General features: G+C 37.7%; 1 protein-coding gene across 3 annotated transcripts; it reads right to left on the bottom strand.

The window, feature by feature from the left end:
• Positions 1-708: 708 nt before the first annotated feature.
• Positions 709-27,689, bottom strand: LOC136691001 (alpha-2-macroglobulin-like). 3 transcript variants are annotated; one of them, XM_066663198.1, is made up of 35 exons: positions 27,549-27,689; positions 19,872-20,035; positions 18,428-18,608; positions 18,191-18,347; positions 17,937-17,989; positions 17,729-17,749; positions 17,439-17,604; positions 17,252-17,336; positions 15,618-15,735; positions 15,402-15,522; positions 15,203-15,312; positions 14,882-15,052; positions 14,561-14,794; positions 14,268-14,468; positions 14,022-14,171; positions 9,546-9,671; positions 9,167-9,269; positions 8,928-9,057; positions 8,375-8,600; positions 8,164-8,290; positions 7,941-8,062; positions 7,797-7,848; positions 7,606-7,689; positions 6,535-6,711; positions 6,342-6,417; positions 6,061-6,217; positions 5,899-5,973; positions 5,446-5,608; positions 4,431-4,621; positions 4,102-4,314; positions 3,792-3,913; positions 3,539-3,620; positions 1,459-1,527; positions 1,202-1,307; positions 709-1,111 (listed from the first exon to the last, which is right to left on the bottom strand). In XM_066663198.1, exons 2-35 carry the CDS (start codon positions 19,955-19,957, stop codon positions 1,071-1,073), a joined length of 4,296 nt encoding a protein of 1,431 aa, XP_066519295.1. In that variant the 5' UTR covers positions 19,958-20,035; positions 27,549-27,689; the 3' UTR covers positions 709-1,070. The 3 variants fall into 3 exon arrangements, with proteins under 3 accessions (XP_066519295.1, XP_066519302.1, XP_066519312.1); XM_066663205.1 differs by lacking the exon at positions 27,549-27,689 and adding an exon at positions 24,126-24,252; XM_066663215.1 differs by lacking the exon at positions 27,549-27,689 and adding an exon at positions 20,916-20,932.
• Positions 27,690-27,905: the final 216 nt, after the last annotated feature.

Here is a 27,905-nt window from a genome sequence, read left to right as displayed (position 1 = left end):
AGTGTTTCAGTGTAGGGTGCGCAAGTGTTTCAATGTAGTGTGCGCAAGTGTTTCAGTGTAGTGTGCGCAAGTGTTTCAATGTAGTGCGCGCAAGTGTTTCAGTGTAGTGTGCGCAAGTGTTTCAGTGTAGTGTGGGCAAGTGTTTCAATGTAGTGAGTAAATGTTTCAATGTAGTGCCCAAGTGTTTCAGTGTAGTGTGCAAATGTTTCAATGTAGTGCGCAAGTGTTTAAGAGTATTTGCCCTAGACGGCCTCCCATACCCTGGAGCTGTGTGACTACAACACTATCTGCTGTGCCACCGTGCCTCCCCCCATTTCCAAATGGAAATGTTCCAGTAAATGTGAAACTTGAAAGCAAACTAATTTTAGAGAATAACAAATCAAGAACTGGAAACAAACAGCTAGTATAATATAAACTCAAAAATATCAATAAGCACAGTCTAAACTTTAGAAGGAAAATGCATGTCTACACCTCAGTAGCGGTATGACAATCTTACAAAGACTTGTAAGGAGGTCACTGTTTAGAACAAAGTTTGGCTAAAGCAGTTCAAGGACATGACCAACTTATTTAAAAATAAACTCAAGTTCAGGGACTTGGGTTTCCATAATGTTTTGTTGAAATGTCTCATTATTGTGCATGCATAGAGAACTCTGTACAACCACAGGACATGAAGGATTAAAGTTATGTCCTCAAACACATGTTTTTGCTTTGTTTGTTTATATTTATTTTTCTCTTCCCAAAGGATTAAGGCAAATTCATTTTATTATGTTTATTGCAAAGTAAAGCATGTTAATGTTAAAATAACTGACCAGGACAAATAACTGCAGTGAAACCCAAAAAAACTCTGTCAGTCCTAAACTAAATACTCTCAGTTGCTGCACATTTTGGTGTTTGAGAGGAAAAGTATACTGTTAAATAGATTAGAAGACACTAGTGAGATTAGGGGATCTAACAGGAACACGCTGAAGTTCATATTAATTCCACTGGTAAGCAAACTATATTTCTCTAATTGATGATAAATGCTGAAGTAATTTCAGTGTCTCATTATGTGAGACTGCAGATCTGACAGCTTACACACAAGGAGATGTGTATTCTGTCTCAGACTGATCACCTGAAAGAAAAACATTCAAAAAATAAATCAGTATAAAACACAGCAACAAGTAATATACTATCATAATCATATAAACTTGAAAAATCTTACTTGTTTGGTAGTAATCATAAACCTTGATAACAGCTGGCTTAAGGTTCTTGACTGGAAGGACCTGTTTAATATGTAGCCGAAAATGCACTGGATTGTCCTTTGGGAGCTGTGAAGAAAAAATTTGATATCACCCTGTAGAAGTGCTCCATTGCTTTGGTTTGGGCAGCATGCTGTGAAATTATACCTTTTGTGTTTCCCAAAAAAAGGATATGCCAAAAACAACAATTATTTTGAATGAATACATTTTACACACTCACCTCTTTCATGTACACGATAACATGGTCATCTTTGGGTTCAACCCGCTCCACAAATGAAAAATATTTTAGCTGAAAAAAACACAATATTTAGTTCTTTGCAAATTTTGACATTTGAATAAAACATAACAAGAAACAGATAGATCTTAAAGAATCTATACACACAGTCCATTTTATTTGACACACTTTTGACAGTGTTGGCTCACGGTCCTGCTGAATAATGCTTTTAAGCAGAGACTTAAATGGAGACTGTCACCATTTCTAACACTAGTGTGGTTCTTCCCTGTATTACCTTTTTTTAACAACAAACTCATCTTGAACTCCTTCTCACCAAAAGCCATTGTTTTTATGTGATCTTTAAAGCTAGTTGAAGTTTACCAACACTTTATTTTGTATTTAAATAAAATAAATGAATTAATATTAATTTTCTCAGGGCGGCACGGTGGCGCAGCAGGTAATGTCGCAGTCACACAGCTCCAGGGACCTAGAGGTTGTGGGTTCGATTCGCGCTTTGGGTGACTGTCTATGAGGAGTTTGGTGTGTTCTCCCCGTGTCCGCATGGGTTTCCTCTGGGTGCTCCGGTTTCCTCCCACAGTCCAAAAAACACACATTGGTAGGTGGATTGGTGACACAAAAGTGTCCGTAGCTGTGACTGTGTGTGTTGCCCTGTGAAGGACTAGCGCCCCCTCCAGGGTGTATTCCCGCCTTGCGCCCAATGATTCCAGGTAGGCTCTGGACCCACCGTGACCCTGAACTGGATAAGCGGTTACAGATAATGAATGAATGGATAGTAATTTCAAAATGTACAGGGTGGGCCATTTATATGGATACACCTTAATAAAATGGGAATGGTTGGTGATATTAACTTCCTGTTTGTGGCACATTAGTATATGGGAGGGGGGGACTTTTCAAGATTGGGTGGTGATCATGGTGGCCATTTTGAAGTCGGCCATTTTGGATCCAACTTATGTTTTTTCAATGGGAAGACGGTCATGTGACACAAACTTATTGGGAATTTCACAAGAAAAACAATGTTGTGCTTGGTTTTAATGTAACATTATTCTTTCATGAGTTATTTACAAGTTTCTGACCACTTATAAAATGTGTTCAAAGTGCTGCCCATTGTGTTGGATTGTCAATGCAACCCTCTTCTCCCACTCTTCACACACTGATAGCAACACCGCAGGAGAAATGCTAGCACAGGCTTCCAGTATCTGTAGTTTCAGGTGCTACACATCTTGATGGTATGGTGTGGTATATCGGGTGTAAAGATAGTGGGGCCATTCTTCATCAATGGAAACCTCAAGGCCACTGGATATGCGAAATTGCTGCATGATGATGTGTTTTCCTTTTTATGCACTGAAGCTGGCACGTTCCCTGAGTTCTTCCAGCAAGATGGTGCACCAACACATTATGGGTGTCAGGTCTGAGAAATCCTAGATGAACAGTTTCCTGGAAAGTGGATTGGTCATCGTGGGCCAGTTGAATGGCCCCCAAGGTCTCCCTATCTGACCCCCTTAGACTTTTATCTTTGGGGTTATCTGAAGGCAATTGTCTATGCTGTGAAGATACGAGATGTGCAGCACCTGAAACTACGGATACTGGAAGCCTGTGCTAGCATTTCTCTTGTGGTGTTGCTATCAGTGTGTGAAGAGTGGGAGAAGAGGGTTGCATTGACAATCCAACACAATGGGCAGCACTTTGAACACATTTTATAAGTGGTCAGAAACTTATACTTTTATAAGTGGTCAGAACAAAGTTACGTTACAACCAAGCACACCATTGTTTTTCTTGTGAAATTCCCAATAAGTTTGATCCCCATTGAAAAAACAAAAGTTGGATCCAAAATGGCCGACTTCAAAATGACCACGGTGGTCACCACCCATCTTGAAAAGTTTCCCCCCTCCCATACGCTAATGTGCCACAAACAGGAATTTAATATCATCAACCATTCCCATTTTATTAAGGTGTATCCATATAAATGGCCCACCCTGTACATCAGCCTCAAAGCCATTGCCTGATTTCTGAAAAACAAAGACAACTGTGGAATTTAGTGATCAGGTCTAGGTATGTCAGTACTTACTTCACTGGCATCTGCGGTGAATCCTGATAAAATTTTAATATCCACTATCACCATGTTAGTGCTATTTAGTTCCCCGGTATATCTGAAAAATGAAAGAATGAATAAATGAATGAATTTATGTAGGCATGTACGTATAAATAAATAGACTAGTCAAGTTTAGTGTGTATTTAAATACTGATTGACATAGTTCTGCTGAAATCATATTTAGCCAAATTGCTACTGGCAGTATTTTGTCCTTTAATCACATTCTTACGTGACAGTAAATTCGATGGCAAATATGTGTCCAAATGATTTTGTGCAATTTCCAACAGCCTTAGCCTTGATGCTCAGAGTAGTTGGTACAATAGGTGTGGGGATATTGTAGAAGATGGCCATCTGCAGTTGAAAAAAAAAAATTAAAACTACAGAAATACATGATTAAAATGAAGTGCCTTTTAAATCTGCATTACGTAACAGGCCACATTTTAATAGTTTTAATTAACCACAAGCAACACACATTTGTTTTGAACAGTATTTTAGAAATAAAATATGAATATCAGATGCACGTGCACACACACACATACCTGCACAGATGCACAGGTGGAGCCTGTCACCGAAATGCTGTATTTGCCAGAAATATCCTCCAGTTGTTTCTCCTGGTACAGTAGCTTGTTGCTCTGGTCGACTTCAAAGATGTGACTCTCTTTATCAGACTGCACAGTGACTGTGCTGGAGCCAGCAGTGCTATACACTTTGGTGGCGTACAGAGCCAGAGCCTGGAGGGCCACCACTGTGTCCTGATCCAAAAACACAAAATCAAAGAATAAGGGACTCACAGTCAAAATACTCTATTTATGTATTATCTGACCAGTACAGAAAAGATTTTAAAATGTACTGAAATGCATTGGAGTACCTGGGTAGAGGAGAAGCCCCCATAGGGGTTCTGCTGCCTCACTAGCCACTGAACAATCCTATTAGCATAGCCCAAATCAGCAGCACTAGCTTCACCTGTAGTGAGAACAGCTAGCAGAACATAGGAACTGATCTCCACTGCCAAAGAGTCAGAGTCCTCTGTCACAGACTGAGACCAGTGAAGACGACCATCTATATAAAAGAAATAATAACAATTTAATACCCCACAAAATTACATCTGAAAAAATCTCCTGGTGATAAAAAAATTGCATATTCTACACGGATTTGCTTGGCCTCAAGGCCCATGCACAAGAGGCACTCAAATAGTGTGAGTGTTTACCTCCATTTGCTGAATAAAGATTCTGTGCTGAATAAAGATTCTGTGTTTTTTTTAATTAATTCATTTTGTTAGGTATTCAACACATGTACCCATTTCACCTGGCTGTTAAACTAACTGGAATACTGTCAACAAGTGTCTGGATCATTATCTGGCATCTGATTTGTGCCTCTTTAATTCATGTTGCCTCACAAAGAGAGAATGAGCCAGAATGAGGCAGAGGGATCCATAGTGAACACACAAGCCAACCTAGCCAAACACCATAGAGGTTAGCCTTAGAAATAATGAGTTCTGCCAGGCTAAGCATTACTTTAGTTTAAGACTAGATGGTCATGCTCAGTCCAAAGATTTATGCAAAGCATTTTGCTTAACTGGTTGAATATTCAAGATTCATTTTAATTAAATTTATGTTTGATACTCAAATCACCATTCCTGACAAATTTGGGATTTTTTTGTAAAGTATTTTATTTTTTATTCAGTGGACATAAATAGTTAAAGGTTTGGACCTATACTGGCAGTGTGACTTTTAAAGCAGACACTGGAACTGTATAGCCTTTATGCAATTTATATCGTCAACCCAATACTGGACGTTATCACACATTGCAGATGTTCCACATATTTTGCATGCTGACCTAAAAATGTACCCAAATAACTAAATGTTATTTTACTCTTTCCATACCTCCAGAAAGGGCAACACTATCCAGTTTTTTTAACAGTTGCCCTCGAGCTTCATGGTCTCCCGCCAGGCTGAAAGTGTAGGCCAACAGGGCAGTGGCGTAGGTGTTTGTTAAATTACCAAAAGAAGACTTTACGCATGATAACCCTTTACTCACAAGAGGATCCTGAAAAGATTGCACAAAATATCTCTGAAATTCAAATGCACCATTTACAAAAGATGGCTTGATCTTTATTTGCATGGGTGAAATGACAAAAAAGAATGTGATGTACTGTGTTCAGCATATTTGTATGACATATCATAGTAAAGATTTCTATGCTTACTTCAAAAATCTGAATTGTAGCAGCATGAAGGCACAACATGTTGTCTAATAATGAAGACGTTTGTTTGTCTATCATCCCAGACAGAAATATATATATATGTGAATATAAGGCTATAACTTAATTATGTCCTCACCTTAGCAGTATGGCCCAATTCAAGCAATGATGCAGAGATGTAAGCAGTCATAGTAACATCATCATCTACACCACCCTACAAGGCAAATGTTCAAATTCAAATGTTAAGTTCAACCAATTCACCTCATCTACACTAGAATGCACTGCTTAGTATCAAACACACCTTCATTCTGTTGTTGAACAGTCTTCCCCGTCTTGAAAAACAACCATCTGGTCTCTGAATATTTTCCAGCCAATGCTTTGCACTATTAATATTTTCAGGATCAATAAAGATGTAACGCTGTGCTTTTCCAAAAGTCTTCAGAACAAAAGTAGTTAGCCTAGAGGTGGAGACATATTTATACTCAAAAATGTCATGTATAGCATGTTTCAGTATAATATCGTAGCTTAAAGATATTGACATAAAAAAAAAGAAAAGATTGTCTTGCTGCAAGAAATTCTCACCATGTATTATCCTCTCCGTTGCCAAATGTGCTGTACGCACCATTTAAATGTTTATAGTTTAGTTGTCTCTGATATCCTGTGTTAACACAAATGCTTTTTATTTGGGATTTATTCAACAATCCTTCTCAAGAAGCCTAGTCTCACTAGAAAAATACTCTTATAATTATACAGCTTTATAATTAAGTTCTCTCACCGTTTTTAAGGAAGTCAATGGCTCGCTGACGAATTGCTGGGGTGAGTTGCTCAGTGTTTTCTAGGTACTGAAGAATGTAGATATTGGGGGCTAGGAGAGCAATGTTTTGTTCTCCACAGCCATAAGGCATTCTTAGCAATCCATCAATATTCTTTAGTGCACGCCCCAGTATGTCTCCTACAAAAGACCATCACAAGTATTCACTTCACAAATTATGATGTTTTACTTGGTCAAAAATACACACAGTACAAGCGTTCTAGACTACTCCACAAGCATGAAAATAAAACACATTTCAAATACATTTATAAGAGATATTTTAAATGATGTAATGTATGATGGCAAATTACGCTTTCTAATGTTCTGAGGCTTCACTGATACTAAATGTCCATTGTAAATGTCTTGTGTACCAGAGAAAATAACATGACCCCAACTGACTACATATGACCCTGAAACCATTTTCTTGGCTTACTTACAATAAGCATTTGTATACAAATTTACTAATATCATTTATGTACATATAAACAAAATAACAACAGCTGAATTGTTTACAGAGTGGCATGGTGTAGCAGGTAGTGCCGCAGTCTCACAGCTCCAGGGACCTGGAGGTTGTGGGTTCGAGTCCCACTCCAGGTGACTGTCTGTGAGGAGTTTGGTGTGTTCTACCCGTGTCCGTGTGGGTTTCCTCCCACGATCCAAAAACACAGGTGGATTGGCGACTCAAAAGTGTCTGTGTGTGTGAATGTGTGAGTGTGTCTCGCCCTGTGAAGGACTGGCACCCCCTCCAGGGTGTGTTCTCGCCTTGCACCCAGTGATTCAGAGTAGGCACCGGACCTACTGCGACCCTGAATTGGAAAAGTGGTTACAGATAATGAATGAATTAATGGTATTGGTATGACTGTATTATTTTTGTTACTAAAAACTATTTTACTAAATTTATTTTACTAAAATGCTATTTTGACAAGATATTCAGATATAGTAAGCATTTCAATCCCAAATGCATACCTCTGAGTCTATATTCTTGTATCAGAGCATTACACATATATTTAAATCATATGATGTCGTCTGCCTTACCCAGCACTGAAACAGAAGCACGTTCTGATCCTGCTATCACATCTTTAGGAAGATCTAGCTCTAGCTCTTCTGAAACAGTTTTCCCTGTCAATCAAACAGGCAGCTCATTTGTTACTGAGAAGTATACGGCAAATATGAAAAGTAAATACATATGATCACATGTTGGTTTAAATCAGTCAATCAAAACTAACCCTGGGGACACAGCAACCAACTCTGGCTCTCAACCTTTTCAGTTCCTTCAGCCTGCATGAGAAAATTGTATGATCACAAAAACATTAGAAGTAGCCATAAATGTACCCAATGTACAGTTTTAAATCAATTTTAAATAGTTCTACCTTTACAAGCAGGGTCCGTATGACCGTGTCAATGCGGCCTCGGTCAGGCACACTCACAATCTCATTATCACACACTGTTTGTGACTGTTCTGCCTCAGCGCTGACCGTCACTTTCAACTCCCCTACAACACATGTAAAGACACACAGAGATGAATTTATTAGCAACAACTCAAGACAAAGACAAATGAGAGTTCATGACAGTCTTAGAGGTTTTGGAACTCACCGAGCACAGAGGGAATAAGAGTCCATTTGAAAGTTTTTCTGCCATTTGCACACAGACAGGATGAATACTGGTCATCAGAGGAGGCTTCCAGGGTGTAGTCTGAGGACGGAGCTGGAGTCACTTTAACCTGTTGGTGAATCAGGAGATTAACTCTTTGTTCACGTTAAGTGATGAGAGACTGGTGAAGACAAACATATGGAGTTTACAGTACCATAATGCACTTGGAGAGATAGTTGAAGACAGTGGCCTTCAGTTCAAACACCTCTCCCCGGATGATGGAGTAGGGCAGTGAGAGCTCCAGGAAGAAGGGCTGGAACACACGAAGCTGAGAAGGAGGAGCCACTCCTAGACCTTTAGAGGACAGACAGAAAGCCTCCGTCTCCCAAGTGGTGATAGTGTCTGGAACAGTGACAGGAACCTGTGCTGATCCAGAATCCCTGTGGGACAGAAGCATAGATATCTGTCACCAATAGAATGTAAAATCATGACATATCATCACATAAACATTTAGGCAATATTAAAATGTATAACTTACTGTGAATGATCAGCTGGTAAAAGGGTTTCTAAACACACTAGTAGTAGACAGTTCAGAAAAACATTAACAGTCTGGCAACTGCTATGAAACTTGTTTATGTTGGTTGGACATGAGAATGAGGAATTAAAATTTCAACTCAATGTCCCTTATACTTAAACTGTGTAAACATCACTTACAATAAAACATAATATAAATGAACAACATATATTAGTGGCAGTGATTCACTAACCCCACTTCAGTAAGTTGCCATATCCACGTTTCAGGGAAGAATTTGCGAACTGTCTCAATGAGTGGAGCTGATTCTCCCATAGACATACTATTAAGTGCTATAGGAGAGGCCATGGCAACTGTGTGCCGCCCTTTCACAAACAAACACAAAAAAGAGAAGAGAAAAAGTCAAAAGTCAGCATAACTGTAGCTGCAACAATTTATTTACGATAATGAAAGAGAGAGATATAATGGACGTACATCCAATACCAACAAATTGGCCACGACGATATTCTACACCTTTGTAGACCAAACAGTCAGGCTCTCTAAGATGCAGGTTAGTCGCCATCTTGAGCCCTGTACTCTGTCAGATGATGACAAGTTATCAGTTAAAAAAAAAAAAAAAAAAATACACAACAAGCAATGTGGCCTTAACATAAATTTTGTATGACATTAATTCACTTCTGCCTTGCGCCCAATGATTCCAGGTAGGCTCTGGACCCACCGCGACCCTGAATTGGATAAGCGCTTACAGATAATGAATGAATGATAATTAATTCACTTTACAATAGGATTGCATGATACCTTTGCATGTATTTACATAAGTAGTTAACACTGTTAACATTAAAAAATCTCTTACCTTTAAAGTATTGTAGGCATGATCCACACGTGAATACCGTTTGGGTCTGACATGCAAACATATTTGTTCATCTACAACTTCGTAGAAATCATCTGATGATAATTTCACTGGCAACAAATTAAAAATCTAAAACAAAAAATAAACATTGTTAAATTTCTCACAAGAATGAATATTCAAAAATGTGGTTTCCTTTGTGTATCATGTAGATTTGATTGAAAACATGCAACAAGCATTCACTTTCTCAATTATTTCAACTTTATATGAAATGTTAATGCCAGGACTTACTCGTTACTCGTAAACAGACAACTCTGGGCTGTTGGCATTAATGCATTTTTTCCCCTTTCAAAATCTTTAGTCATGTAGATGTAAAAATTTGAAGAGCCCAGACCTATTTATCTGCATCACATTACTAAACAGAACTCAAGGCTAGTGTCAGTAAGTCTTGGGTTGTGTCCGAATAGCACTATACTCCCTGCGCTTCACAGATAAAGTTAAGAGACACAGACAGTGCTCTAGTTTGACAGGGAGACATGAAGTTTCTAACAAATATGAATGGTTTTACAATTCAACATAAAATGCACTGTGTAGGTGCAGAAACCATTATGTTTCAACCTACACTGTGCAATACACAGGGAGTGCGGAGATATTTAAAATTCAGTCCTGGTTTCGCTGTGGAGTATGAAAAGCAGTAGTAAGACTTTTTCCCCCCGATGTAGATTTCTGTGTTTTTAAATGCTTTGAGACCCTGTCCATGGCAGGGAGAGTGGCTGTGTATTAGATAAATATATACATAAATATATATCTTTCACATCTGTTTATATTCATGGTGTGTTGAGACCACAGACTCTTGGTCCCCAAGATAGCAGCCACAGCAAACGTGGAGGAGAAAAAAAAACAAAAAACAAAACAAAACAAAAACCTTAAATATCCATGTTAAAATTATGTATTTAAAAATGTATTTATGTTTTGCCTTCACAAGTAATATTTACAAATACACATAATATTTACAAATTGCATAACATGCTAATATTTTGGCCATATTTTGGACAATGATTTACAGTTAACCAGTGAAATTGGTTGTAGAGTCAGGTTAGTCTGTGGTGGCTTACAACTTGAAGAAGAAAGAACCGAACAGTTTGTAATTTGAGAAGTTCTAATAATTTTGAAATGCACTGGGGCCCTCAGCCATAAGACAAAAAAATATTATAGGCAGCAGAACAAAGGGAAACTATTACACTCTCATTTTAAGGCCATTTGGGAGAACATTCTGAAAAACCCTGACAATTTTTTAATTGTTTTTGGATATATATTTTTCTTAAATAATAAAAAAAAAATAATGAAGTGCAACGTTTAAAAACTATGAGAACCACCAAAACCTACAACATTACAAATTCTGAGAAACCAATGACAATGAGCGATAATGTTGAACTTAGGCAGGCCAGGCTGAATTTTACACCTAACAAAACTAGAAATTTGTCATGTAAGGTAAAAGGTACATAAAAAAAATACTGCAGGTCCAACGATGTGTCAATTATGCTAAGGCCAGATATTGTGTTGTACACTGAAAATAAACAGATTTTTGTGTTTAATGGAGTAGAGATGTGCATTTCAAACAATGTTTATATTTGAGTATCCGTAACATTAAAGAGCTTATAACTCTTCAAAACCTCCAACTAAAAACTGCAAATCCAATTTCCTCCAGCTGGGAAAATAATATACAGGGTGATGAAAATGCAATGGTGTATATTTGCTCTTGAATTTGTTGGGGACATATGAATCCCATTGCCTTTTTTTTCTTCTTCATTTGCTCTGTGATAAAACAACAATGTACAAAAACTAACAACTGGCTGTTTGTTGTGCAGTTAATTTCCAAACCGAGTTATTCAAAGCTACAGACAATTTTAGCCTGCTGTTATTATAATGGACACATTTCATTAACAAACTTGACTAAGTGATGTAGTTGTTACTTTGAAAAATAGCTAATGCCCACCTTCTTTTTTTGCTGCCATCCTCACTCGCTTTTGACACCCATGTGTCACCCACGATGCACCTGAGTCTTGCACAGTAATGCTCGCTTATGATTGGAAAGGCTTCCTTCCAGTTTTGGTGCTGCTTACAACCAAACTACAGAGACTTACATGACAGCAGGGAAAGGCACAGCCAATCTCTTGGGTCATATATGTGTTACAGGGAGTTAGGACTCCGGTAGAGGATGTGATTTGACCCTTTCTGCACCTCTAGGTTAATGAGACATTGACAGATCGGGTTATTTAAAAAAAATTATTTTGTGTTGATCAAATTATTGATGGGACACATCACCACCATCCACGCTTATTCTACACCCTTGGGAAAATGACATATCTGAATAACCCAGCAAATAATGGGTGAGGGGGCCTATCTTTTAGGCCAGGGGTCTTCAAATTACAGCCCCATTTTCTTGCATTTGATCAGCCCCTTTAAGTATGGCAGCATATTGCATGTTGCCTGGCAAATGGCATAGATTTGTGTAGAGAATGTATGGACATTTCTCTAACAACTACTGAATTGTCCCTAGCAATCATTTTAAATGAAATGCAATACAATGGCCCATCAGTGTCTAATCAATGCCTTTGGTACCAACAGTTAATTACGCACCCTCTACAAGTATAAAAGGACAAAGCACTGTAAAAGCTGCAGCGTGAGAGATGCTGTTCACATCGTATCTTGTATTCGGACAGTGCCACCAGCTATGGGTTTTAGTGCCACTTCAATTCAGCTCTTTTAAGAATTACATATATGTGCATTTAGCGATAAGTTTTCCCAGTGCGCTCAAACACAGGTACCGTAAACTCAATGTAGATGCGCAAGCGAAATGAACTGCTGTCCCGTACTGCACAGTGACTTTACATTGTCAAAATATTATGATTTTAACTGGGAAAATAAAAACGACTTTAACTTATATTATTTATGATTTAATGACATCTTATATAGTTATTATATAGTTATATAGCTGTCTGGCCCACGAAAAGAAATTTTGGAAAAAAAAAAATAATAATCCAAGAAAACATAATAATATTCAGCCATTATAAATATCCAGCCAAACCGTTTTGTGCAAGCCCCACTGAGGATTACTGTGGAGTAGTGTTCTTCATGTACAGAGTTGTTCTTCCAAACAGAGCGACTGAAAATCTTTTCAGTTTCTACTCATGTATGCAATGACAAACTATTCAATACTTGAATACCCAAGCACATCCCTATAATGGAGTTAACAATTCCATGTGAAGATGTACTACATGAAGCATTTGAAAGGAAGATGCATAAAGTATGCAGACTTGTTGCCTAATGTGAGGAAACTGTGTGGCACGTGCATTTAAAATCAGCAGAGACAGGCATTAGGAATTTGTAGGAAAGACTACCACATCCTTGCCTGTGCAACTCGGCTTTACAGGTGGAAAGCTTGAGTTATCAAAAGTATGTGTGTGAGTCTGGGTTGTGAATAAGGAGAGCCACAAACTAGTTGGGGAAATGCACTATAAAAGGTGGAGTGGCTAGGTGTTTGTTTTTTTATGTACGTATTGGACAGGATAGGTAAATGGGGTGTTGTGTCAGGTCATTGTATTTATTGGGAATCTTTAGCACATCTTTAGCATGTATCACGTAAATCAGGTGTGTCAAAAGTCTGGACCTCGGGCCAAATGTGGGCTGCTGTAAGATTTTAATTGGCCCGTGGCATCACTTTTAAGAATACATCATTAGTGTCCCATTGGTACTTTGCAGATTTTCCCTTTCACCTGATGGTGACAGCAATGCACAAATGTATAGGATATTGCACAACTGTGTTAATGAACTAAGCTAAACTTAAATGCCATTAATTTCTCTTTGGGCCTGCAAATGAATTCACAGAATTCATTTTGGTGATGGCTGCAGCAAAAAAAAAAACCATGAAATTTAATAGTGAGAATTTTCTGGTTTGAATATTTGACCCAAAGACTTCTTGTACAATATTTTTTGTATTTAGTTGATAATTTTAAGAAATATGTTACTTGTTTTACTATTGAATTCCATAGGTATGAGTAGGGCCATTTAAGGAAAATCTACATGAGAAATACGGACAGAATATACTTGACATGTTTTAAAAGGTCCTGTGTTATGCATAAATGTTTAAAAGAAAATGTTCAGCCTAAACAATCTGCAGTAAAATGTTGCATTTTACATTCTTTGGATATCCTGCAGCAGTTAATGCTCTAAAATGAAGTCCAAAGTTAATAATAATCTGTTGTGTACATATTTGTGCATAGTTTTACAATTTTTATATGATCCAGTTCGGCTCCCTTAAAGAAAAGTTTGGATAGCCCTGATGGAAAGCACACATAGAACTGGTGTCAATGAGCACACACTAACTGCTTTGCGCCCACTGATTCTGGGTAAGGTTTGGACCCACTGCGACTTTGAGCTGGTTAAGTAGTTACAGACAATGAATGAATGAACAAACTTTACCTTGTCTGTATCCAGCCTTTCTTCTGGCTCCATGATCCACACACTCTGATCCACAGCACTGAGGGCACACAGTGAGCCAGGCAAAGCTGAGAGCTTGAGTGTGTTCTCTTCACCAGGAACTGCTTCAGTGGGGGAGAACTGCAGTGAAACCTAAAATCACAAGGAAAACAGTTTTATAAAGAGTTAACGTCACAGTAATCATAAGTCAACAACTTGTAAACAAAGAGTCACATGTACTATTATTACCTTGTTTCTGAAGCATTTTTCCACATTAAAATTCTTCTGTGCAGCAATAATGTTCTCACTTGGCAGTAGAGTGTAAGCAACAACCTGCATTATAGGAGCCAGCTCAGCATTAACTAATATTTTGAATGAGACCTTTCCTTCTATGTCTTTCACTTCAACTTTCTCATACCCATGATGAACTATGGCCCCTTTAGATAACACCTGGTAAAGACAGAAGAGTCAAAAAATCATGTTATTCACAAAGAGCATTTGGAATTGACTGAATTGAGTTCACTACTTTATTATTTACTCACCATGTAAATAATATCTGTGCTGTAATTCTCAGCTGTTTCTCCAACAATATAGTACTTAATGTTTATGGAAATCTCAGCACCACAGCTTAGTGGTTCCTTCAAGTTCTCTATTAATAATTCACTGTACACTGGACTGTAAGGTGTAGCAGGTTGGAGAAGAAATATACTTGTGTCACTGATCCTAAAGAAAGGAGTTCTGTGGCTCTGGTATAAGTTGTTTGGATAGACACTTGCCTAGATGACAGTGGAACAAAAATTAGCTTTGGGGAAAAAGGTGTTTGTTTGCAGAATTGTTGATATAATTTGATAACTATACCATACCAACAGGAAAAGATCTGTTTCAGGGTCTTTTGGTGCATTAATTGTGAAACTGGCCAAACCATTATCATCTGTAGTAAGATTAAGAAGCAGCTTTGCTGACCACCGATGACCTTTCAAAAGATACACCTCCTTGTTTGGAACTGGTGCTCCACTGAAACTTGTAACTTTAATCTGTTGGTCATTGAGATAGATTTGTTATAAGTTTATCAGGCTGTTCAAAATGGTCAAAGCGTGTCTAGTGCAATAAATGGAAGTAAAAACTGAATGCGCACAAAAAAAAAAAAAATAATAAAAATTAAAAAAATTAAAAAAAAATATCACCTTTCCCTCTATAACTTTGTCCCGTTCAAAGTTTTTTGGAACATCAACAAACTCTGCTCTACCGATTTCATAGGAGATCTCTGTACTTTCTGATTTTGTCATGGAAATGTCTAGAGTAATAATAAGCACATAACACAATAATTTAATCAACAGTCATTTGTTCCAGGTGCATTCTTTACAATCAGTGTTAGAGACTCACCTGTCCCTTCCTCTGTCACTGTAGCTGTAGTGTCAAGAAAATTGTTTAAATTCTGTTCAAACTCTGAATTCATGAAATGAGAAAAGTTGAATACAGCAGTGGCGCACCCATTCTTGCCCAACTACAGGGAAAAAAATAAAAGCAAATACTAGGTCAAAACTATTTAATCCATAAATGAGAAAACCTGTTGTCTTGTAAAGTGCAGTACGTACACACCTCCACAGTATCAACCAGACATGGTGAAATCATACTGCTGCTTTGATAGAAATAGCGCTGAAATTTCCGGCACACTTCCACCACTGTTTTACCAGGTACTGGTTGTCCGTAAGTGTACCTTTATATACAAAAATAAATAAATAACAAAACACACAATTTGAGAGTGTAGTCCTTGGTATATATATATATATATATATATATATATATATATATATATATATATATATATATATTCACACTTTGTTAAATCCCACTGCTTTAACTCATTCAGCATAAAGGCAAAATAATCAAATTTGACACCTTTTGTAAAAACAAGAATTTGTGTTTTGTCAACTGAAAAATGTTGACTGGTTTTGTATTTGTTTATATTTACAAAATCACACCAGTTGGAATGGGACAAAATAAGAGTGAAAGATTACACCATTTTGAAACATTCCATTAGTAGTTACTAATATTATAGATAGATATGCAAGCTTTGAGGCTCCACTTTGTGCCAGATATCATGAAGATATTTTAAAAGATCAAGAGAACATTGTTCAATGCAAGACTGCTAAGAATATAGGTTGTTTACCATGTACTGTACATATTCATTCATTATCTGTAACCACTTATCCAATTCGGGGTCGCGGTGAGTCCAGAGCCTACGTGGAATCATTGGGAAGGCGGGCAAGCCGGGAATACACCCTGTAGGAGGCGCCAGTCCTTCACAGGGCAACACAGACACAGACATTCACTCACCCCTACGGACCACCTGCAACGTGTGTTTTTGGACTGGGGGAGGAAACCGGAGCACCCGGAGAAAACCCACGCGGACACGGGGAGAACACACCAACTCCTCACAGACAGTCACCCGGAGCGGGAATCGAACCCACAACCTCCAGGTCCCTGGAGCTGTGTGACTGCTGTGTGACACTACCTGCTGCACCACCATGCCGCCCTACCGTACATATGATTTTGAAAAGATTTAGGAAATCCAGAGAAGTCCATGAAAGACAAAACTGGAAAACACTGATGAACATGCATGAACCAATTACCCAATTGTTATTAAATGTAGCCACACAGGCTCAGGAGTACTTTGTGAGTAATACAGACTTTTTAATTTGACACCATCTGCTGATGCATCAAGACATGCAACCTAACCCTGTATTATGCAAGGCTTTTCTATGCAGAAACTCCACTGATTTCTCTGGGCCCAAGCTCATCTGATGGCCTGAAAACAGGTGCTGCTGTCAGATGCGTTTTCAGCATGTTTTCAGGAAAAACAGATGTCAAGTTATCTGGGCCAAAGATGAAAGGGACCATTCTGAAAGTTATCAGTGATGCAAAAGCCAATATCTGTCATGGTATGATGGTGCCTGACTGCTGTCCAGATCTGTATCTGATTGTGCATCATGAAGGGAAAATCAGTCAGTGGCGACCATAGTCTTAGTCTGAGCATTATGAGCTTATGAGTTTCTCTGTCCCAACTTTGAGTGTGTTGCAAGAATCTAATTTATATAAAAAATATATTGTTAGTCACTGAAAACACTGGTTCTTATTTTTTTTATTGCATTTAAAAACAAAATCCAAACTTTTCTGAAATGGGTTTTTTGTTTATTATAAACCTTATGCAAATCTTATGAAATATCACTTACTTTCCACAAACCTCTATCTTCAGTTCCTTTTCACCAACACTCTGATGCTGTGGTGCAGTCACTGTAATCTCAAACCTGGGTAAAACTTACAGCCAAAAATCAAATTAAATTAAACATTAAATTAATTAAAGTACAATACACTGGTCACAATAGTATCAGTAGAAAATGTGCTAGTTCTGTCACTTACCATACTTTTTAACTTTAAAATTATGAGTGGTTAGCCTATCCCCAATGGCTGCCTTCAAAGTATACTGGCCCTCAGGAGCTTCAGGATTCAGTTTGTGAAAAAGCTGCAGTATTAACCTTGTCGAGGACACGTTTGTCCACTGACCAATCCTGTTACCATTAGTATCCTGTTAAATTCCATATAAAAACATCTTATTTGTTGTAGTGACAGCATTTGGAAGACACTTTATAGTGGTTAAAAATGTTAAAAATAAATTCCATAAAATGTAATATTGTATGCTTCCATCTTACCTCAAGCGTCAAAAGGGTATACTGTTGGAGAATAATACAATTAATTATTAAAATATGTTAAATACCAAAGTGTATTTACAACTTTTCTAAGTGGTTTTGTAAAGAGCACTTCAATCTTTATAAGCCACTAAACTACAATAGACACAGTAATGTATTTAAGCAACTAAAAATTGATTTTATTAAAAGCCAGAAAAATATTTTTTCTTACCTCTTGTTCAAGTGGGATAAAATTAGCCTCCATAGTGACAATTCTGAAATTCACTGTGAATAGTATATAAATATATTAACTATGCTATTACATCAGTGCTTTACAATCTAGTCCTGTTTGCATCTGTAATATAACTTCAGTATCCATAGACAAAGATTTCAGCAATAAAAAAATAAATGGTAATATAAATCACACTTAATTAAAAAAATAAAAATGTAAACAGAACCTGTGAGACTACAAGAATAATCATTTACCTGTCTGACCAGGATTGTAGATTGGTTTATCAGTCTGAATAAATGTCATGGGGTCGTAGGATTTAAACATAACTTTTCTCGTCTCAGTCATCACAAAGTCTTCCCCTTTGACTTCTACTTTTATTTCCTGCACTGACTGACCTTCAATCTGTGGAGCCTGAAGACAACACAACACATGTTGAGCTATTTTTCATGGTTAAACAATAATATCTGAAAATAATCATAGTACTTCCTGACCTTAAAATGAGAGCAGCTGTGAAATTCCTTCTCCACTCTTTCCTCTAGAAGTGTTCTGTTCTGGTGGTTGTGAACCAGATAAATGGTCATTTGCAGAGTTTCATTAGGCTTCAGGAGGCTCACACACAATTTAGCATCAGAGCCAGACTCTATCACTGCAGGGAATGTCACCATGAAATACCTAATGACAAAAATAACATTTCAAGAAAATACACAAATAAAGCACAATAAGAATAAAATCAAGCATTCACTGTGACTTATGTAATAGGATTCACCGTACAAAGATCAGGTCAAATCTGAAGGATTGATTGAACTCTGCAATCAATACTATTGCAAAACAGTAGACTGATTGGCTGAAGATATACAGAGCTGCATACCTACGGGATCAATATCATGCTTGTGCAATCTCAGAATATAAACTTTATTCAGTTTTTGATATCTTGGGAGTCTTCTAACTAACTGAATCTTAAAAATCACTAATTGATAAAAAGACAAAACATCATTCCAGGTCAAATGACCTGGAAACAGGATGTTGCAACACAGTCACATATCCCAACTCCAGTCACAAAAATGTTAACTACACATCTATGAAACAAAGCTGGAGATATGTTGTATGTACAATAGCCTGTGTACAATGTCCTATAGTATGAAATTCAGCCATGAAAATATTAAATCGGCTATAAACATGTGCAATGTTAACTAAACAAACCATAGTAGTGTGATGTAAAATGGTGCATTTTAAACAGTTTTATCATCTGTAATTTCATTGTAAAGGTGGTGACGGCAAGCTGGTGTTGCAATGTCTACAGTGCAAATATCTATATACTGTCCAAACTTACCAGTGATTGTACACATTTCTTCAGAACATCATTTAATATACATAAAATCAACAGTGTCAAATTTGAGAGAAAAAAAACTGTATTTGCCTCCTGTTTTGTTTAAAAACATTGCACTTAATTATCCTCAAATCAAATCCTTTAATATAACTGCACATCCTATACAGAACAATCAATTCTGCTTACACACAATTACTGAAAACTTGCTTTATATTATATTTATTTATATTATTTCTAAATAAATTAAAACTATCCACTAAATTATGCACTAAAATATCAAATAAAAAATCTGTCCCATAAAGGATTTCATTTTATTACATATAAAGTGAGGAAAACCAGTAAACTGACCTGGGTGTTCATATGTTCGCATAAGGCTGTAAAATTTTGTAAAATCTGAAGAAATGTAAAAAGGTTTCTTCTTTGCTACTATACACTCAAGTTTTAACATCAATAGTTGAATCACACATTTGTTTTCTAATTTATATATATATATATTTATGTATGTGTGTGTGTGTGTGTATGGAATGCGGAAGTACATGTTATTTCAAACATATTCATAAACGTCACAAAATATTCCAAGAAACACTACATATATTGGGATTACTCACGGTCCTGAATCTTGTCCATACACAGAGAGAAAGAGGAAGCTGGCTAGAAGTAGCCCTTCCCACACAGAAACCCCACTGACCACCATGATGAAGTCTGGTACCCAACACCAGCTAATGAAGTTCCGCTGCCTTTTTAAAAGGACGTGAATCCCAGAGGAGGGTCTCTGTAAACATTTTGACTCATCAATCATTTACTACTTTGATCAACACATATTGGCAGCATGAAAAACTAATAGTGTTAGCAATTCTGAACTACAGGGTTCTGGTGTACTAGCTTTGTCGACAAAAATACAATTTTTAAAAGAGAAATACATAGGAGATGCACAGAGGATAATTTTATGGCCATCTTGAGTGCTGTGCTACAGTTTATGTCCACTGTGATTTGTGTGTAAAACACAGAACAGTATGGTATCTATACTAAACAGACATGATGGAACACTGGGCTGAATGAACAGCACATAGTTTAAGGAAGAATAGACAAGAAACAATTTTTTTCAGGACAGGATATTCAAATTCAATAATATTTTGTCTGTATTTGATCATGTTCACAGGTGTTAGTACATGATTTATGAGCAAAAAAGTTATTTCAACTCATGTATTAAAATGATCATTTTTCAAACAGTGTTATCATAATGGTGTGTCCTTGCACTTCCCAGACAATTACTTCACTTTGAGAACTTTGTTGCAACTGAAGAGCAAATATCAACTTTGAGTAAGCTACAGCATTATAATATACACCTGATACATTTGCTTTTAACAAATGTTTTGAAAATGGTATTTAATTTTTTGTAAAATAATTATTAACTTAGTGATTTCATTCTAAATTTCACTGGTTTAAAAATCTCCTTCAGGAACAAGATATACTGCAGGGGTTAAACTGAACACACTATCGTCTAAACATCTGCTAAAAGGACATGATCTTTTGAAATACAGGATTAACCCCATGACTATGCTAACTGAGTGGGCTGAATGTGGGCAAGTCACCGTTTACAAGAAATCTCCCTTTTAGACTGTTTACTTACAGAAAAACGAATGGTCACTGACCTGTTTCAGTTGTACAGACTTCAAACAAATGCCACACACTTTTGCTTCGAGCAAGCAGAAATAACCTGCTTGCTCATTAGTGAGAAAGTATATTGCAAACCTGCATAATAAAATAAATGTGTATCATTTTAACTGGGCTTCAGTTAACTGTGTTTTCCAAATAATATATTTCAGTTAATCTTGAACATTTAACTTAGATTTGTACAAAGATTTCTGATGTTTCCACTGAGCAACTTACATTACTTTTGTAAATATAAACTATTTAAAAACAAACAAACCCCAAAACAGGAGAGGGCAACATAAGAATGAACAATTTATAGAACATTCATGTTACACAATTTGGAATATTCAACTGTAGGCAGGAGAATAAGGTATAAAAGGAGCATCTAACAATGGCTCAATCTTTGCTAGCAAATGTGATTGGTGCCAAATTTAGTTCTTAGAATTGTCAAACATTTCTGGAGGAGTCTGAAGAAATCTAGTCAGCATATGGTAAAATCCAACAGCACTGTTGAATGAGTATGACCTTCGAGCCCTTAAACATTACTGCAAGCTAAACTGTCCTGTCTCTGTGATAAAAACAGCTACATGAGCTAGTAGTTCAGAAAACGGCTGTCAGCTAACAAAGTCTGCCACTGAATCAAACAATGAAACCTGAACCTCTATTATGCAGGAAAGCCATAAATCAAGTCATCAATTCAATGCAGAAACACTCATTTTCTTGAGACACAAGCTCATCTCAGATGGTCCAAAAGAGAGTGTAAATGGTTATGGAGGTCAGATAAGTCCAAATTCCAGCTGGTTATGGGATGTTGAATCTTGTAGGCCAAAGAAAAAGGGGTCATCCAGACTATTATCAGCAAAAGGTGCAAAAGCTAATATCTGTTTTGCAACAGAGATGCATCAGTGTCCACTTAATTGTTAGTTGCATATTTAATAAGGTTGCATTAATGTAGAAACGATGTATGTTTCTGTGAAGATATTTCAGCAAAACAGTGTGACTTTGTAGAAATGCAGTGTGTTTCACATGACTATAGTCCAAATCTGTCTCCTAAGATGCATAATAAAGAGGAGATCCAGGAATTGCAACTGCAGACTGCTGAATAGACTGAAGTCTTGTGTCAAGCAAGCATGGGGCCACGCAGTGCATCTTTGAACCTTTACAGTATGGGATATAGATACTGATCCTCCTGTTTTATAAAACATAATTCTCATGCTTTTTTCAACATGGGAGCAGATAAATGAATCAGCTTGTTTTGGAAACACAGGATGTTTATTGACCTAGCTAGTAGCAATAATATCGTCATAATTTCTAAAGCAATAAAAATAATCAATATTGTGATATTAGTGATATTCAGAATTGTTCACGTAATGACATCATGCAGTTACTGATAATACAGCATATGTTTTTATGCATGAGTCATTTAGCCACAGTAAAGTACGGTGGAAAGTGGCTCTGAGGTGGAGGTGGCTCCAAAAAAGTGGAGTGGCTTGTGGAGGTGGTTTGGTTATAAAATATCAGATGTAAAATAAACCATATGTCATATTAATAAAACATTGATTTTGTTGCAATAGTCTGTCTCTGAAATGAATAAAAGTATTTTTTAGTGTTGATTGTCATATCGGGGGCGGCACGGTGATAAAGCAGGTGGTGTTGCAACCACAAATCTCCAGGGACCTAGAGGTTGTGGGTTCAAGTCCCGCTTCAGGTGACTGTCTGTGAGGAGTTTGGTGTGTTCTCCCCGTGTCCGTGTGGGTTTTCTCTAGGTGCCCTGGGTTCATCCCATGGTCCAAAAACACATGTTGGTAGGTGGATTGGAGACTCAAAAGTGTCCATAGGTGTGAGTGTGTGTGTCGCCCTGCGAAAGACTGGCGCCCCCTCCTATATATATATGCACAACTGAATGTTAGTTTTTGTGTGTACACAGTTAAACCACTCCTTTATATATATATATATATATATATATATATATATATATATATATATATATATATATATATATATATATATAATGACTCTGGTGTGCGTCCCTCATCAACTGATTCATTCATTAATTTTCTGTAAATGCAACATACTGTCCACCAGGGTTGTTCCATATCTTATCATTCACAATATTGTCATAATTTTTAAAGCGATAAACAAAATCTATATTGTGATGTTGGTGATATTCAAACTGGTTTATGTAATGATGTCATACAGTTATCCATAATATGGCATAAGTTCTTTACACAAGTCATTTAGCCACAGTGAAGTGGCTCTGACGTGGAGGAATTTGCTCAAAAAAGTAGAGTGGTTTGTGGAGGTGGTTTGGTTATAAAATATCAGATGTACAATAATAAACCATGGTGTTATGTTAGAAACAAAAGAAGCCTTTAATATTATTAATATGCATTTAATTGAATATATTTCATATTAATATAACATTGATTTTGTTGCAATAGTCTATTTTTGAAATATTAATAAAAGTATTTATCTGTGTTTCGTTCGTATCGTCAATTATATATTTATCGTCAAAATACCCTAAAATGTTGTGATATTATTTTAGATCCATATTGCCCACCCCTACTGTCCACAATTCATAGCCTGCCCAGAATCACTGAGAGAATGGAGGAATACACCCTGGACAGTGCAACAGTCCATCACATGGCATCACATACTCAGTCACACCTATGGACATCAGCAGCATTTATTTTTGGACCGTGGGAGGAAAACAGAGCATTTGGATGAAACTCACAGACACAGGGAGAAAACATCAAGCTCTTCACAATGACCTGAGGTGGGTTTGAACATATAACCATAGGACCCTGGAGTTGTATAAAAGTGACACTACCTGTTACTCCACCGTGCCATCCACATGTTTACAGCTCGACTAACAAAAATGACTGGTTGAAACCTGTTCCATGTTGTTGAGACCACATTGTTTACAAACATACTAATTGTAGGGACTTATCTTTAATGTGTAAACCACAAGCTAAGGTGAAAACATATTTTATGGCTAGAGTTAAATTACAGGTGAGGTTAGGGTAAGTCTCCCAAAATGAATGCAAATCAATGTGTTTTCCCCACAATGCATTGAAGCAAACGTGTGTTTGTGTGTGTGAGTGAGAGAGTATAAGCATTTTTCACTACACCGCAAACCAAAAGGCCAATATTTAATTAGCTTGTTTAAACTTTACAACGATACTATGATCTGTAAAACCGTTACACACCCCACGGCTGCCGCTGCGACGACGCTGAAGTTGGTTCCTTATTCGCAGCTCCCGATTCCTTTGGCTCCTTATTCTTATTCCAAGACTGAAGTTAGCTGCTTATTCGCAGTTCCAGATTCAGTGAGCCACGGTGAAGGAAAGGGACTGTTCGATGTGCACATAATGCTGCGCACATTGCTTTTAACGCTTCATGGACAAATAAATAGCACTAAATACAGAAAGTAACGAACTGTTTACCCTCACAACACACAAAACAAGACAAAAACATGTACGAAATATTTTTTTTTTTTTCCTTTACTCAATCGCTGTTTAGTTTGTTTATTTGATCCTAAAGGTCTCTGCAGTTTAAAACACTTATATAAAATAGTATATTGTATGGTATATTAAGATTTCAAATTGATTAAGATTTATTTATTTATTTTAAATTGACCAGTAAAAATAAAACAGAAAATAGCAGGTATGTTAAATAGACATTTAAATATTAAACGGACAAACTGTATTAAATGTACTATCAGGTTGGGACACCACAATTCTCAGTTCTAATGCCCCCTCCCACTGTAGGGACAAGATGGATTTACCCTGGTCCGAAATTATTTTATACTTCAATTTTAACTGGAAACATGGCCTATTGAGCAATAGTGCACATAATTAAATGAATGTGAGGCTGTGGTTCTGGAGGGAATTTGAAGTTCTTAATCACTTTGGGCCAACACAAGATCATGTCCTAAACACAGATCTATTTTCCCACTGTAGGGACAAGATGGATTTACCCTGGCCGAAATGATTTTATACTTTAACTGGAAACATGGCATATTGAGCAATAGTGGACATAACTAAATTAATGTGAGGCTGAGATTCTGGAAGGAATTTGAGATACTTAATCACTTTGGACCAGCACAAATACAAATTCTAAACACAGATCTAGTCTCCCACTGTAGGAATAAGATGAATTCAGCCTGGCCCAAAATTATTTTATACTTTAATATTTACTGTAATTATGGCATATTGAGGAATTGTGTACCAAAACAAATGAATGTTAGGATGAGTTTCTGGAGGAAATGTGAGGTTCTTAATCACTTTAGTTCAGCACAACTATACATCCCATAGACAGGACTACTCTCCACTGCAAGGAAAACATGGATTTACCATTGTCCAAACTGATTTTATGCTTTAATTTTAACTGGAGCCCCCTCCAGGGTGTTTTCCCGCCTTGCGCCCAATAATTCCAGGTAGGCTCTGGACCCACTGCGACCCTGAATTGGATAAGCAGTTACAGATAATGAAGGAATGAATGGTATGTTGAGCAAATGTGCACATCTCATATCGCGAGTAGGCATTTTATGATGAATATTGAAATTTAGTTTCCATTGAAACACTCAGAAAAAAATATTTGACTTAAACAAAGGGAAAAAGAAAAGCAAGCAAGGTGAAAAAACTCCAGTTGCACCCATGAAAAAGATAGAATAAAATCTCCATATGTTCATTATTCATTCACACCTACGGACATTTTTTGAGTCGCCAATCCACCTACCAACTTGTGCTCTGTTTACATAGGGACTGGATGGCTCGTAGCAAAGAGCCCAGTACCCCATACTCCCAGAGCACCCACCCCCCCACAGAATATCCCGAGGAACACGGTCTATTAGTTTCTCCAGATCCACAAAACACATGTAGACTGGTTGAGCAAACTCCCATTCACCCTCCAGGATCCTAGAGAGGTTATAGAGCTGGTCCTGTGTTCCACGACTTGGTCGGAATCCGCATTGTTCCTCCTGGATCTGAGGTTCAACTATCAGTCAGACTCTTCTCCAGTACCCCAGCATAGAATGAGAAGTGCCATTCTCCTATAGTTGGAACACACCCTCTGATCCCCCTTCTTAAAAAGGGGAAACACAACCCCAGTCTGTCAGTCCAGAGGCACTGCCCCCCCGACAGGCACCGACAAACTTGCAGCCACAGCTCCCTTCAGTCGCCTCAACAATGGAGGTCCGGAACATAGCCCCTTCTGACTCAATGTCACCAGTCTCCCCCGGGATGCAGTTGAAGCTCTGCCGGATGTGGGTGTTAAAGATCTTTCTGACAGGTTCCTCAGCCAAACGTTCCCAGCAAACCCTCAACACACATTTAGGCCTGCCAGGTCTGTCCGGCATCCTCCCCTGCCATCTGATTCAACTCACCACTAGGTGGTGATCAGTTGACAGCTCAGCACCTCTCTTCACCCGAGTGTCCAGAACATATGGCCGCATGTCCGATAATATGACTATAAAGTCGATTATCGAAACACGTCTAAGGGTATCCTGATGCCAGGTGGGTTTGTGGACACCCTTATGCTTGAACATGGTGTTCGTAATGGATAAACTGTGACGGGCCCAGAAATCCTATAACTGAAAACCACTCAAATTCAGATCAGTGGGGCCGTTCCACGCCGCTCCATGTCTCACAGTAATTGCCAACTTGAGTGTTGAAGTCCCCCAGCAGAACAATGGAGTCCCTAGAATGAGAACTCTCCAGTACCCCCTCTAGTGTCTCCAAGAAGGCCAGGTACTCTGAATTGATGTTTGGTGCAAAACCATCAGAGCCCTTTCCCCAACCCAAAGACGCAGGGAAATTACCCTCTCGTCCACTGGCGTAAACCCCAACATACAGGCGCTAACATCCCACTCCTGCCTTACGCCTCTCACCCTGGGAAACTCCAGAATTATCCAAAATGGGTTCCAGAGCCCATACTGTGTGTCAAGGTGACACACAGATATATCTAGCTGGTATTTCAACCTCACGCACCAGCTCTGGCTCTTTTACCATCAGAGATTTTTTTTTTCTTTTTGTGCGTACCTTTAATACAGCCGGTCCGTTTAAATATCTATTTAACATACCTGCTATTTTCTGTTTTGTTTTTACTGGCCAATTTAAAATAAATAAATAACAAATAATCAATCTGAAATCTTTATGTACCATACAATATATTAATTTATATAAGTATTTTAAAGTGCAGAGACTTTTAGGATCAAATAAACAAACTTAACAGCGATTGAGTAAATGAAGGAAGAAAATATTTCGTACATGTTTTTGCTTAGTTTTGTGTGTTGTGAGGGTAAACAGTTCGTTACTTTCTGTATTTAGTGGTATTTATTTGCCCATGAAGCGTTAAAAGCAATGTGCGCAGCATTATGTGCACATCGAACAGTCCCTTTCCTTCACCGCGTCTCACTGGATCCGCGAATAAGCAGCTAACTTCAGCCTGTGAACAAGGAGCCAAAGGAATCGGGAGCTGCGAATAAGGAACCAACTTCAGCGTCCTAAATGCCTTGGAAAAACAACACGTTTAAAACAATAATGCCTTGTTTAAAACATAATACCTTAGAATTATATCACGTACTAAGCAATTTTATCGCAGTATGTGTATGTTCTGTTTTACCAGCTCACCTGTAACGGTCAGAAAAATGCTATCATGTTGAACAAAACCCCATTTCAGTCGTGTTCTGCAAAGTTTCACCAAGATGTTCCCGCGAGACTGCGGCCGAATCCTAGACAGAACCCTGATCCCTACTCAGGGCTCCTAATCAGTGGGACATTTACACCTGAACAGTGCCCCCACCGTCCACGACAGAAAGTGCACGGGGTTTCATGGGCGGCTCTGAAGGGTTGCTAACGGGGATGTCTGCAGCCCGGTAATGGGCGTAGTGTGAAACTGTCAATCATTTCTTGCATTTGCCAATCACAGTGCCTGTCTCTCGTACTTTTGCATAAACTCGTTGTATTAATCAGTCCTCACCAACAATT

This window comes from Hoplias malabaricus, chromosome 1 (assembly GCF_029633855.1).
Source record: "Hoplias malabaricus isolate fHopMal1 chromosome 1, fHopMal1.hap1, whole genome shotgun sequence".
Taxonomy (NCBI): domain Eukaryota; kingdom Metazoa; phylum Chordata; class Actinopteri; order Characiformes; family Erythrinidae; genus Hoplias; species Hoplias malabaricus.
The sequence above is the reverse complement of the archived record's forward strand: the minus strand, read 5'-3'. Positions and strand labels throughout refer to the sequence as shown.